The 12,893-nt window shown below is 37.1% G+C and overlaps 1 protein-coding gene across 1 annotated transcript in view; it reads left to right on the top strand.

The window, feature by feature from the left end:
• The window catches only part of DIDO1 (death inducer-obliterator 1), a gene marked incomplete at its 3' end in the record, with an annotated part of 29,035 nt that extends 16,646 nt beyond the window's left edge, over nucleotides 1-12,389 (top strand). The window contains exons 7-15 of the mRNA XM_010171280.1: nucleotides 5,210-5,675; nucleotides 6,753-6,912; nucleotides 7,631-7,747; nucleotides 7,974-8,081; nucleotides 8,547-8,682; nucleotides 8,809-9,355; nucleotides 10,221-10,374; nucleotides 11,423-11,512; nucleotides 12,194-12,389. Coding sequence (XP_010169582.1) covers nucleotides 5,210-5,675; nucleotides 6,753-6,912; nucleotides 7,631-7,747; nucleotides 7,974-8,081; nucleotides 8,547-8,682; nucleotides 8,809-9,355; nucleotides 10,221-10,374; nucleotides 11,423-11,512; nucleotides 12,194-12,389 — 1,974 coding nt within the window. The remainder of the gene's footprint in view (nucleotides 1-5,209; nucleotides 5,676-6,752; nucleotides 6,913-7,630; nucleotides 7,748-7,973; nucleotides 8,082-8,546; nucleotides 8,683-8,808; nucleotides 9,356-10,220; nucleotides 10,375-11,422; nucleotides 11,513-12,193) is intronic.
• Between the last annotated feature and the right edge of the window lie 504 nt (nucleotides 12,390-12,893).

Here is a 12,893-nt window from a genome sequence, read left to right as displayed (position 1 = left end):
AAATTGCTTATAATTAGTACCATGTAACAAACCATCAGCTTGCATGGCTGCAAGATAGTTTTTACCAAAGTCTTTAGTGTTTTGTAATAGTAGCTGTGATGCTTTAAAAAAAAAAAATAAAAGAAAAAAGTCTGAGCCTTACAGGCTCATTACAAACCAGACTTCAAGTGTAACTGCCTATGGTTTTATCTACAGCATGGTTTAAAACTTTAAGCGTCAAATAGAGCAAGAAATTTAAGATCTTTACAGTGTGATTTGAATAACTTTAAAACTATAGAAAGAAAATTAATAGCACATTCTTCAGGTGTTTAAAAGTTGGAAAAACTAGATCAGATCTCCAGCAAAATAACCCAGCACAAATAAGGTAATTTAAATAGAAGCTAGAGGGGGAGAAGAGGGTGGTGTATTTTTGAAGTGACTTTCTAAAGCTGCTACACCTAAGAGAGATTGAGTGGAGAAGGAAAGGAGGAAGAACCAGCAGAGGCTTGAATGCTCTACAGAAATATTTTGGGAAGATCAGAGGAAGCACAAAGCTTCCTTTGGATAGTTTCCATGCTGGTGGTGTAAAACCCTGCCGCCCAGTGCAGGTGAGGGGTTGTGATCCGAGTGCATCCTGCACATCCTTCACACAAAATTAAACAGTACTACGCTGTGGAAATGGTTCTTAAATTGTCCCTCAACAACCACATTACAATGCTGCAACAGCGTTGAGATGTACAGGAGTGAGGTGTACAGAACCATCAGGCTTTCAACAGGCTCGTCTGTAACACAACGCGGCAGGAATGTCCTCTGCCGCTTACAGAAGTTTTGTTCTTAGCTGCATATTGCAATATTTGGCTTAGCTTCACAGGGAATTTCCTTCAGGGAGAGGTTCTGTATCTGTTGACATCTATTGGGAGAGATTATAGTTATGTCTGTAGTGAACATACCATAATAATGCTATTTCTTAAGCCCTGCAAGGAGTGTACTTTTTTCTGCCAGAGGATTCATTGGATTTCACTTTGGCAATGAGCTGACTCATTAGCTCCGTCTGTAGCTTTCAGTCTTTTTAGCCCATAATCCTGTTGCTGTCCTGCTAAGTGGCTCACAGGGCAAAATGGGAAGAATAGGAACTAATGTTTGGGTTTGTTTTTAATAACGTTTCTAACATGAAGCCAAGCGAGGCACACCACTACTTTCAAGAGTGCCAAATAGAGGAAACACCAAATACCATATTTTGACACCAATCTTCTGTCTGCGGTGAAGCTCCCTGTTTTTGTTAGCTTGGATAGCTACTGTAGTAGTCATATCTGACCTTTTATTTTAAACTTGTTTAAGAGCATTTATTGTAGGTACACTGGAGCTACTGATGAGAAGGACAAGAAACATCACCATATAAAATTCAGTGGCCAGTATATATAGTAAGCATTGGCTGTGTCTTCTCCTCAAGTGGACTGCAAGGCAAAGTGATTTGAAACTTGTCGTCTGAAACAATACTTGTTCCATTATATATCCTGTCAATTTGCTGAGCAACTGTGGCATCAGTTCAGAAGTTAAATTCCACGTGTTGGCATACTGCTCTCTGAAAAGAGTACACATTTCTGGTAACTCTTCCAAACAGACACTTTCCATAGTTTGATAACTGTCAGAAGATAGTGTAATAGTGTGTGTAATGGAGTGTGTTCATGTTGTGGCCAAGTCAATAGAAGAGCGAGCTGCCACCAGAAGAGGCAGTCCTGCTCCTTCCACAAACTCGGCTGGGTGCTCCTGTGCTTTGGATCCAAGACCCAAGTAACGACACAGTGAGTTGGTTCAGCTGGATTACCTGGCAGAACACTTGTCTCGGTAAAAACCAAAACTTGATAGGACAAAAATTCTGGTTTTTTGTAGTCAAAATTAGATAAGATTTTTTTTTTTTAAGTTCAGGTTATCTGCAGCCATCACAGGTTATTTGCATATGGAGGCTTTAGGCTTTAAATAGTCTTGATTCTTTGTCAAAACATGCACACAGTTTGACAGCGTCCTTCAAGTACAGGGAGGTGTCTGGTAAATTTGAAAGAGGAGTTGGTAGATGTTCTGAAGGACTAAATAACCTCGATGTGACCAAATTATTACAGACAAAATCAGTACCATCAGTTCCTCTAAGCAACAAGTACTGCCAGGTAGACAGTTTTAATTGGTACAAAGTAGTAGTTTAGTTTGAGACCTCTACACTTGGACAGTTAGGAACTATTTGTACATTTGCTGTTGTCGAAGAAGCACAGAATTACATGTCTTCCTTTGGAAACCTTTGTAAATAGTCAGGGTGTCAGCCTGCAGAATAAAAGATGCTTCTGCATCTTTCTCCTTGGACACTTACTGATTCTGCTGCCCTTCAACCCTGGGAACTTCAATCTACCTTTGTACTAGAACCTCTATTTATTTATTTTAGAAGTACATATTCTTACTATGATATATCTGTTCGTAATATAGAAAGGTTTGTGGTGTGGGCATAGTTCTCATCTACTGTATCTAATTGACACAAAACATCTTGGCTGTGCTCTTTTTAATTTTATCAATGTAGTTTTTGTTAACTAATTTGAACTAATTAAAAAGATAATGTATGGAGGTTCACATGCAACTTTAGAATTTCACATTTTGTACTTCTGCTGTAAACCAAAATACCTAAATGTCACTGAGGACTGAATTTTACTGTCATTGTTTTGAAACCCTAGCTGTGCTCTCCTGCCTTTCCATGATGAGTCACAAAAACGTGCTTCTGTCCTATCTGCCTGAAAAGGTACAAATCTGTGCAGAAGACACAATAAACCAGGAAAAAAAGAATGGAAGTAGAGTAATTCCTGCAGCGTTATCAGTGCACACGTTTTGGATAGTCACCTTCTCTCTATTCAAGACTATTAACTCTAAATACTTTGGCTTTTTACCTCTGTTAAGTTCCAGGTGCTTAGTTTGACCAAGCCAAACCCATCAGCAATAGTTCCTGGTCCCCTTCCTCCCTCCTGGGATTGCCAAAGCCCTCCGGACAACCAGGACAGTGTTAGTGGGGTAGGGGAGGGTGGAGACATAAGGAGAGACATTGTGGGTCGCACGGAAGGTCTCCCTGGCTCAGTCTCTGACAATAACCACAGCCACTCTCTAGGAAAAACACTGTCTTAAGAGTGATAATTTTAATTTACTTAATTTTAGTTTACTTTATAGCAAGATCTTCACATCCTTTGAAATAATTTACTGTATTACAGCAGTTGTTTTCGTTTTACACTTCACATAGTTATGTCTCACTCAGAAGAATTCCTTCAGGTGTCTACTTGTAAAATACTTCTAGGAAAAAAAAAGGGGGGGGTAAATATACAGTATTTCTGGATCTTCTGGCTTCTTGTGTTCCAGCAGATGTTCAGCACACACCCTTCCACTCAGCCTTACAAAAGTTCAAGTACAGCCTCGTTTCTTAGTTCACCTTGACCACCAGTTTCGGTGTTTCTGGTGAAACTGCCAAGAGTAAAAGCCCATTTCAAGAAACCAGGGTGAGAAGTGTCTCTCTTCTGGAAGCACATGCTAACATTGAGAACATACCTGAACTTAAATCTGGAGAAGAGCTGCAAGGCAGTTTCTTCCCCAAACAAGGAAAGATCACATTATGTCTGTTCAGCATTCCAGAGCTTCCCGATTTGAGGGGTATGAGCTGGTTTGTGGGGTTTCTTGAACCAGACTGCTCAGGAGTGCTTTGTCCCCTTCAAGTCCATCTCAGAACAGATAAGAGTGGACAATTTAGACCCTTCCTAGTATTTTCTGCTCTCATTATAGCAGATCTGGAAGGTGAAGAGGGACTGTTTGGTCCTTGGTAAAGTTAGTGAAAGGTAATTTGTGGGTCTTGCCCAGGAAGTGTCCTGCATTTTGCAGCTAGGGCTTCTGGGCTAATTAATCTACAAACCTTCACTAGCTAAAACATTAAAAATAACTTGTTAACTGGTCAGTGGTTATCTAAGGATTTGTGAGGGGGAAAAATAAGGCTTTTTTGGGGAGAAAATGTGACTTTTCTAATTGAAATTTGTATTTCAGGAGGGCTTTTTTGGTAGTTTCCATCAGAACCCTTCCTTGTTTGAGCCATCAGTGTAAATGTGTTAAGTGTTAGCCCACTGTAACTTTAATGTCCTGTAAACGATGGGAGTTTTCCTGGAGGGGGTAAGATTTTATGTTTTTGAGGTTTTGGGGTTTGTTTTTTTTTTTTTTCTCTGTTGAATTGTGGCAGAAAGTGGCAGAAAGTGGACAGATGAAATGCAATTTAAAGAAATCCTTGCTTTGAAAGTCCTGGGCAAGTAAAACTTCAACATGGGTGAAAACTGGAGCCCTTACTTATACTTTGTAAATTTTCTTGTATATAATATGTATCAATTATTCTATTAACTTTAGGAAAAAAAAAGATTAAACTGAAAATTTGAATAGTGTGAATGGAATAGTTTGCGAATGGTGGGAATTAGATGGCCCCAGCCTGAGCAACAATGTTAATATCTAATTGTTCTATAAATTTAGAGTATTAATGGCAATGTCATTGGTATGATATTAATGCTAGCAATCAAGTAGATTGAGTGTGTCTTTAAATTTTTTAAGCAACTTCTGTGCTGAGCTTCCTCTTTTAAATAAAACATCTGGGGGAAAGGGTTTATGAAACTTCAGTAATGCTAAAAAGGTGATAATGCAGTTGCAAATTCATGGACTCATCAAGTCAGTCTCTGTAATAAACAGGTTCTGTAACGTGCTGTGAGAATTTTTCTGTTTAAATGTCAGACGTAGGTTATATCACTTTTTTTTAAAATTATTTTTTTGAATGTGCAGAAGTTTGGGATGTTTTGAAAGTTTATCCCACTTGGGAATCTTTGAAGGTGGTGCCTTTTTTTTTTTTTCCTCCAGTTTTCTTGCATAGATAAATAAAATTTTCAACCTTTAAAGCCAAAGTGGAACTCTCTTAAACTCTTCAGTCAGCCTCTGAGATGGAGTATTCTCTGAAGGATCAAAGATAAAATTTCTTCAAAACAGTTATGTCAACCTCTATGTTTTTTAAAGTTACTTTTAAAAAAGACTAGTGAAAGTAAATACCTTAAATTGTCTGCTTGATATTTATTCTCTGGAGATGTCACTTCACACACTTTTCTTTATAGATAGGTAACTGATCTTCATGAATAGGAAGTTATAAAGTTAAGCCTTTAATATTGTGTTTTCTTCTTTGTTTTAACAGCTCAAAGGGAAGAGAAAAAGCATGAAGATAGAGCAGAGTCTGTGTCAGCATCAAAGAAAGTTGGTGCATCTATAATGGAGAAGCAGACATCTCTCACTAAAACTCTTCCTTCAAAGAAGTCCCCAGCCTTCTCTAGCACATCACTAACTAAGCAACCACTTAAACCTTCTGCTGGAAGTTTCAAAGGTGTAATTCCCAAGAAACCTTGGCCTTCCTCAGGCAGTGTTCCTTCATCAGGCGCTGTTCCTTCGAAACATTCAGCTCTTTCTCATGGCTCAACAGTTTCCAAAAAACCAACTACATCTTCCAGTTTGGGTGGAGGACTCAAAAAACCTTCACCATCTTCCATTTCTGCTGCATCTGGAAGTAGCCAAGCAAAAGCATCAGTTACCCCTATCCAGACACAACCCAACTCACAGATTCGACAAAATATTCGACGGTCCCTAAAAGAAATTTTATGGAAAAGGTGGGGAATTCAAAGCACTTATTTTCTATAGGAAGCTACAACTAGATGTAAATGTTTAGGTAGCAGAGTTTTGTTTACTTCTTGATAAGGGATATTGAGGGACTGAATTTATTCTACAAATTACAAGTATAATTAGCATTTCAGGTTTATGTTTAAAAAAAAAAAAAAAAAAACCACCAAAATCCTGATATAAAATAACTGTGCATGTGAAAAAGCCTTAAAAAAAGCCCCACCAAAAAACCCTTCACTATTCCATTTCTATTGAGGTAATTACAGTTGACGAACTAAATTACAGCACTGAAGCTTTTATAATGCAGGTGCTCTGAAGCTTTAAAATCTGGTGATCACAGTGTTTGGAGATGAAGAGGTTGTAGGGAACATAGTAGAGGAAATATCATAGTGAAAGGTTACAGGCTTGCTGAAGTAGAGAGTCTCTCCCCTCCCAATATAAAAATCAACAACAAACTGTGTTCAGTGGACAACTATCAGGAAAGAAAGAAAAAAAGGCCCCAAGCAGACAGAAGCAAGTTGTTCCATGACAATTATTGAAGCTCATGCCAGCGATCAATACCTGCTACAGAGCACTGTGCTCTGGTATTGTTGCCCATGGAAGTTGTAGATGCCCCCTCCCTGGAAGTGTTGAAGGCCAGGCTGGATGAGGCTTTGAGCAACCTGGTCTAGTGGAAGGTGTCCCTGCTGATGGCAGGGGGGTTGGAACTGGATGAGCTTTAAGGTCCCTTCCAACCCAAACCATTCTGTGATTGTCTCTGAAATGGAAATGCTGTTCACAGTGGAAAATCTAGGACCAAAACTCAAGTGCTTGGGCTCCCCGTGTCATTTCGGCAGAGAAGCTCCTGATTTCAGTGCAGGAGTAGTTGGAAAGGCTGACAGCAGTTCACAGCTCAGTGTCCTGAGAGAGCCTTTAGCTTTGGGATGTCTCTTAAAGGGGTCTTGAGTTCTCATTTAGTGAGGAGGAGCCTAGGTTAGCTCCTTCCTCTGAAAAGATAAGGTTTAATGATTGCTACTGGAAGATTCATGCCTAACATAAATGCATGTACCCTTTTTTGTTTTTAACAGAGTCAACGATAGCGATGATCTGGTCATGACAGAGAGCGAAGTAGGGAAAATTGCTCTCAATATTGAAAAGGAGATGTTTAATTTGTTTCAAGTTACGGACAACAGATACAAGAGTAAATACCGTAGCATCATGTTCAATCTCAAGGACCCCAAAAATCAGGTTTGGAATTTCCTTAAACAGTAAATATATACTGAAAAATACTTTTGGTTTTTAATTATACATCAAATTCTGCTCTCAACGTTAAGAGCTTCAAGATAGAGACTTATGAATTATACTATAGAAGATTATTATAAAGCTATTCAAATCTTTAAAAGAAAATAATTATCCACTAGGAATTTGAAGTCTACTTGGTCATGTGTATTTATTAAGTTTGGGCATTTGGTGTGAAATATTTATTTACAGATTGGCTTTCTTAAAATATATTCATACTTTATTAATTTTTCCTCTTGTGACATTCTGTAGTATGTGTTGGATACTGCCCATATACATGATCATATTTATGCTTTAGAAGAAAAAAATAGATGCTGGTGCAGATAAAAATATCCACTAGAGAACATTTGAAACTTCTTTCTTTTATTTATTTATGTTTTTAATTTCTACAAGAGATATGAAACAGGAGAGCGGCTGCTCAACTTCTGACATTCCTATTCAGTTATATTGATAAATATTGATGATAATGAGGAAAATTCATACTTTGTGTTTGTTTCATCCTTATTTTCTGGTTGCTGCACCTGTCTAAATGTGCTTATAAGTAGCCAGTATTTTTAATAGACAGTTAAGAAACTGGAACAGATTTTGCCTTTTCGGCGCTGCAGATCTTGTTAGTTACCCAAGCAGGTTCTCTTCAGCATGGCAACAAAGTCTGTTTTGTTTTCAGGGACTTTTTCATCGTGTTCTTCGGGAGGAAATCTCACTGTCCAAACTAGTGAGAATGAAACCAGAAGAACTTTTATCTAAAGAACTGTCTGTATGGAAAGAGAAACCAGCTAAAGCAGTAAGTAACATAATTTTTCTCCATGTCCTTAGATAGGGATTAAGAGGGAGTTTGCCAGCCCTTACTACTCACATTATGTGAATGCACTGTTTTCTTCCTAATGAAATACTAATGTTCCATTTCTATATCCTTTTTTGCTATCACCACACAAATGATAACAAAGTACAGAATAAAATTATAAGATAAATATGAGGGCTTTTTACCAAAATGGTTGTGTTTCTTTCAGATGATAGAGTCAAGAAGCAAATCGCATGAAATCAAGAAAACATCTGTAAAACGAGAACATACACAAGTTGTAAATATGGAAGATTCTCCACCAGTGTCTGATTCTGATGTAAGTATTGGCTTCAGCACGAAGACATCAAGGGAGAGAAATCATAACTAGGGCCTCAAATTTTTAATCAGAAGTGCAGATTGTTTCAATGACCTTGCAAGGATATTACCACCTATTAGATGTGCTATGAGTGTTTTCCCTTTCAGTTTGAAGGAGTACAACAATGAAATGATAGGCATGTTTTGCATGCACTTCTAAAATGCTGTGCATTTTTCAGCCCTTGCTGTCAGTTTACAGAGAAATCTTTTATTTCTGAATGTTAGCTATCTGCATCAGAACACCGTGGAATGAAATGAGGACAAATATTATTTGAGAACTCTATCTGACATAACATGATATGCTTTAACTAAGGCCTTTATTTTTTTTTTTTTTAAGAACTGATGTCAATTAACAGTTTCCAATATATTTTTAAATTGTAGAATTACTGATCAACTGGAATATTTTTTTGTGTTTATTCCCTTTTAGGAGCAGCAAGAGTCAGGCCGATCTGCCCCAAATTTAAACAGTGCTCCTTCTCTAGATGTTTTTAGCAGTATGTTGAAGGACACAACAAGTCAACATCGAGCCCATCTTTTTGACCTGAACTGCAAGATCTGTACAGGTATCTACAGTGCTGCCTTTGTGCCAAGTACAAGAATTGTTGAGAGTTTTGTTTATTTGTTTGTTTTTATCTTCAAACTATTTCAATGTTAAATAGTAATCAAAAGCTTTTGAAATAAACTTATAGGTCAGATTTCAGCATCTGATGATGAAGTACCACCTAAGAAGATGAAGTCCATGGCTTCTGTTAAAAAGGTGGAGTCGAAATCAAAACCAGAAGTTCAGCCAAAGTATGAAAGTTCTGCACCAACCCCAACAGCAGAGCCTGTCAAAGAGGCCGTCTCTGAAACCCCAGTGGAAACTGAAGTTGGACCAGTAGCAGAAACAGTTTCTCAGTCAAGCGTAGAAAGAACTTACGTTCCTACAACCCAGGGCCACAGCAATACAGATCCTTCTGCACCTGAAGAGACTTCTGTTTTTCCTGCCTCTTGTGCTGGTGGAGTTGTCACAACCGTAACAGTTTCTGGCAGAGACCCTAGGACAGCAATGAGCAGCTCCTCTGGTATTGTGACACCAGCCCTGCGTTCTGGTCCTGCATCTGAGAAAGTTTCAACAGGAGAAACAAAACAGGAGACTTCAAAACCGGTTATGACTGTCCCCAAATCTATATTAACAAAACCATCATCCTCACCAGATCCAAGATACTTAGCAGTTCATCATTCACCCAATATCAAGTGCGTATACTTAATAGTAAGCCAAGCTACTGAATCTTTAATGTGGTTATCTTCAAAGTCTCATGTGTCCCATGTCCTCTTCCCCTCCTCCCAATCAAAAGGCTTGTTCAACTTTAAAGTTCAGGTAGCAGGATTCAGATTTTTAATTTACCATCTCCTCATTTACCTTCTCTAGTTGGTAAAATTTTCTGAGCATCAGTGTATGAGGACAGCAAAGATTCTACAATGCATTTCAGCAGATAAATAAAACTTGAAGGTATTAGGCAGGCTTAGAAGTCTGCACGTACATTAATATATAAGTGAGTATATGTGAGAGATGGTTTAAAGGCATTTCCAGATTAAAATACTGTTCCATCTGAATTTATGGATATGAATTAAAATTAGCCAATTGATCAGCTTGAAATGAAGTGGATTTCTTTCCTATTCTGGGTATGTACAATAGTAAAATTAAATATTGCAAAGTATATCCTTATGAAACTGCAGTTAAAAGATTTTTGTTCATAGCAAATTCTTTTACTTGAGAATCTTTTAGACACATACTGTTGATTCAGTTAGTGGGAAATATATAATTCAGATTAGTTTTTATAGAGTTAGGATCACAGCAGTTATAATGCTAATCTAATTTTAAAGTCCTATCTTTTGACATCTTTTTCTTGCCTGCTTGCAGCTACAAGTTTATTTTCTGTTACTCCTTGCTTTTTTCGCTAGTACCAAGTTAATGGAAAATATTAACAAAGCATTTAGTAAAAATTCTGTTTGTTTAAAAGAAAGTATTTGATCAATAGAAGGAGGGAAGAAAAGAACAAAAGAAGGGACCGTTCTCATGTGTATTCTGTAACCTCTCTGTTTTGGATTTGTTTTGCAGCGTTGCAGAGCCGCGCTCACCTCAAGACAGCGATACTTCCCACTTTCTCTCTCGTCTCAACACCATTTGGAAAGGATTTATTAACATGCAGAGTGTGGCCAAATTTGTCACTAAAGCATATCCTGTCTCCGGGTGTTTTGATTATCTTAGCGAGGTTAGCGCTGATGTGTTTGTGTTTAGAATAAATCTGTACTGCGGTGCCTGTTGCTGGAAAGGTTGGGGTCACTACATTTATATGTTGTTATATTAGAACTGTAGCAGTGGGAATCCTTTAGTAATCCCTTTAGTAATGGGAAAAGTAGATCAAGGAAAAAAAAAAGGAATTTAAAAATTCCTCACAAATTTGTGATGACTTCTCATGTCTTTAAACATTTCTACACGTTAGGATCTAACATGGAGTAACACCTGTATTTCAGCTTCACTTTTGGAAAAGAAGTTTTAGAGCCAGTATTTTAAAGTAGATGTCTTGTTCTGCTCTAGAACTAGATGAGTCACTAATGTGATGAATTGCAAAGTTTTGTTTGGCCAGTTAGGAAAAATACAATCCTTTTTACTAATTTTCAAATAAAAACAGTTGGATGCTGTTGTTCTGGGAGGGTGTGCCTTCAAACAATGAGACAGTGTAAAGGTTTGCACTAAAACAAATAAGCTTTTCTTTATCTCTTTTTTTTCTTTTTTTTTTCTCTGAAATGCATTTTACATGACTGTTAGGAAGTTTCAAACACAAATGTGTGGTTTAGGACTTTTATTAGTAGGATTGGTGGTTCTTTTTTGTATTGCTTTTGTTAAAATGGGTTTCGGTGTCCTCGTGACAGGAAGCTCACTAGAATTCATGTGACTTGTAGTCACGAGTGCAGCATTTCCTGAGAAACTGAAAGTGTGGAAAAAACAATCTGTATTTCAAATAGCAGCTTCCCTATAAAAACAACACAAATAATGGGCATACAGGACTATTGGATAATTTGCTGCTATCCTTGTTTGGGAATGGTTTTTCTGTTTCATATATACTGATAGCCTTTTAGTAACATGCTGTAATTAAACTCCTTGAAATTTAGAAATAGCTTGTCTGAAAGTAGAAAAGCATGTATGAAAATTTACTAAAATATAATAGTGCATTATCTATTAGGCTACTGGGATGGGGCAACCTTCAAACATTAGTCTCTTGGTTTTTCTCATACTACCATGTAATACTTTTTGTTTAGGATTTACCAGACACAATTCATATTGGTGGGAGGATCTTGCCGAAGACAGTCTGGGATTATGTTGGCAAACTCAAATCTTCGCTTTCTAAGGTATTCAACTTAAAATCCTTTGCAAAACCAAGAAGAAAAGTACAGCAATAGAAAATGATGACTTTTTATAATATAAATTAGTAAATGGCAAATACTGACATAGATCACACCTTGAAAACGACCAACACCACTTATTCCTTTAAAATTTTTGCTTTATTGAAAAAACATATTTATTGAGCTGCAGATGCTCTTGATCTCACTGTCCTGCACAGTAGTTAAATCTTCATGCTAATTGTTCATTTTTAATGAGTGAACATAAATAATCTATTTATTCAGTATTGAAGATTGAAAATAAAATTTTAAAGAAAAGGAACTTATAATTTAATGGATGTAATAGATTTTGCTATTAAAAACACTTCAGAAGTGAAAAAAATACACACAATATACAGATAAAATCATGAAACTTAGAATTTTCCTTTTCTTTCATGTAAATCTGAGCCTCGAGATGTTCAGTTTGATGTAAGATACACAAGTCATTTGTATTCTGAAAATGACAAACTTAATCCTGCTTTAATGTTACAAATTGAACAACAGTACTCTCTTGAAGCCAGAGTATTGCCTTGAAAAGATAGTTGGAGTGATAAATGTACAATTTAATTTTACCCCTGGAATTTGCCCTTTACCATTTTATTTGCTGGTATGTTTCAGGTTGAATTTTTCCACTTTGCTTTTGTATTACAGGAATTGTGTTTAATTCGTTTTCATCCTGCAACAGAAGAAGAAGAAGTTGCCTATATCTCCCTCTACTCCTATTTTAGCAGTCGTGGTCGTTTTGGTGTTGTAGCTAATAACAACAGACATATCAAGGATCTCTACCTGATCCCCCTGAGTTCTAAGGACCCAATTCCTTCCAAACTCTTGCCCTTTGAGGGACCAGGTAAGCACAAAACAGGGGAGGTTAAATCCTAGGTAAAATCACAAACCAAAAATCAATCTGACACGAGTTGTTGAATGTTTAATGGAAACATTAATATTTTTTATTATATATAAAAGCTATTTAAAAGTATGTAAATAGGGAAAAATGGGAAATACAACTCTGAAGATAAAATTGTCTGAAATTTAGATAGCCTTTCCAACAAGATACTCTTAGGAGAATGAGTTTACCTATAAAATCAAGTGTGTGGAACAGCCACAATATTGAAAAAAAACCCAACCAACAAACAAACCCCACCCTTTCTTCAGCAACCCATAAATCCACAAAACCAGGGCACTTACAAGCCATTCACCATCACTCAAATCAAGCAGGAAACTTAACCCACAGAGGAGTCAAGAAGTCTGTGAAGACAAAGGTAATATTTCTAGTGGTTTCACTGCATTGTCATTGTCTCATGCAGAGTATTACTCTGTACGTGCAATACGGTGCACGAGGTGTTGGAAGTGT

This window comes from Antrostomus carolinensis, unplaced genomic scaffold, assembly GCF_000700745.2.
Source record: "Antrostomus carolinensis isolate BGI_N321 unplaced genomic scaffold, ASM70074v2 scaffold20557, whole genome shotgun sequence".
Lineage (NCBI taxonomy): Eukaryota > Metazoa > Chordata > Aves > Caprimulgiformes > Caprimulgidae > Antrostomus > Antrostomus carolinensis.
Note: the sequence above shows the minus strand (reverse complement) of the source record. Positions and strands in the feature narration are given on the sequence as shown.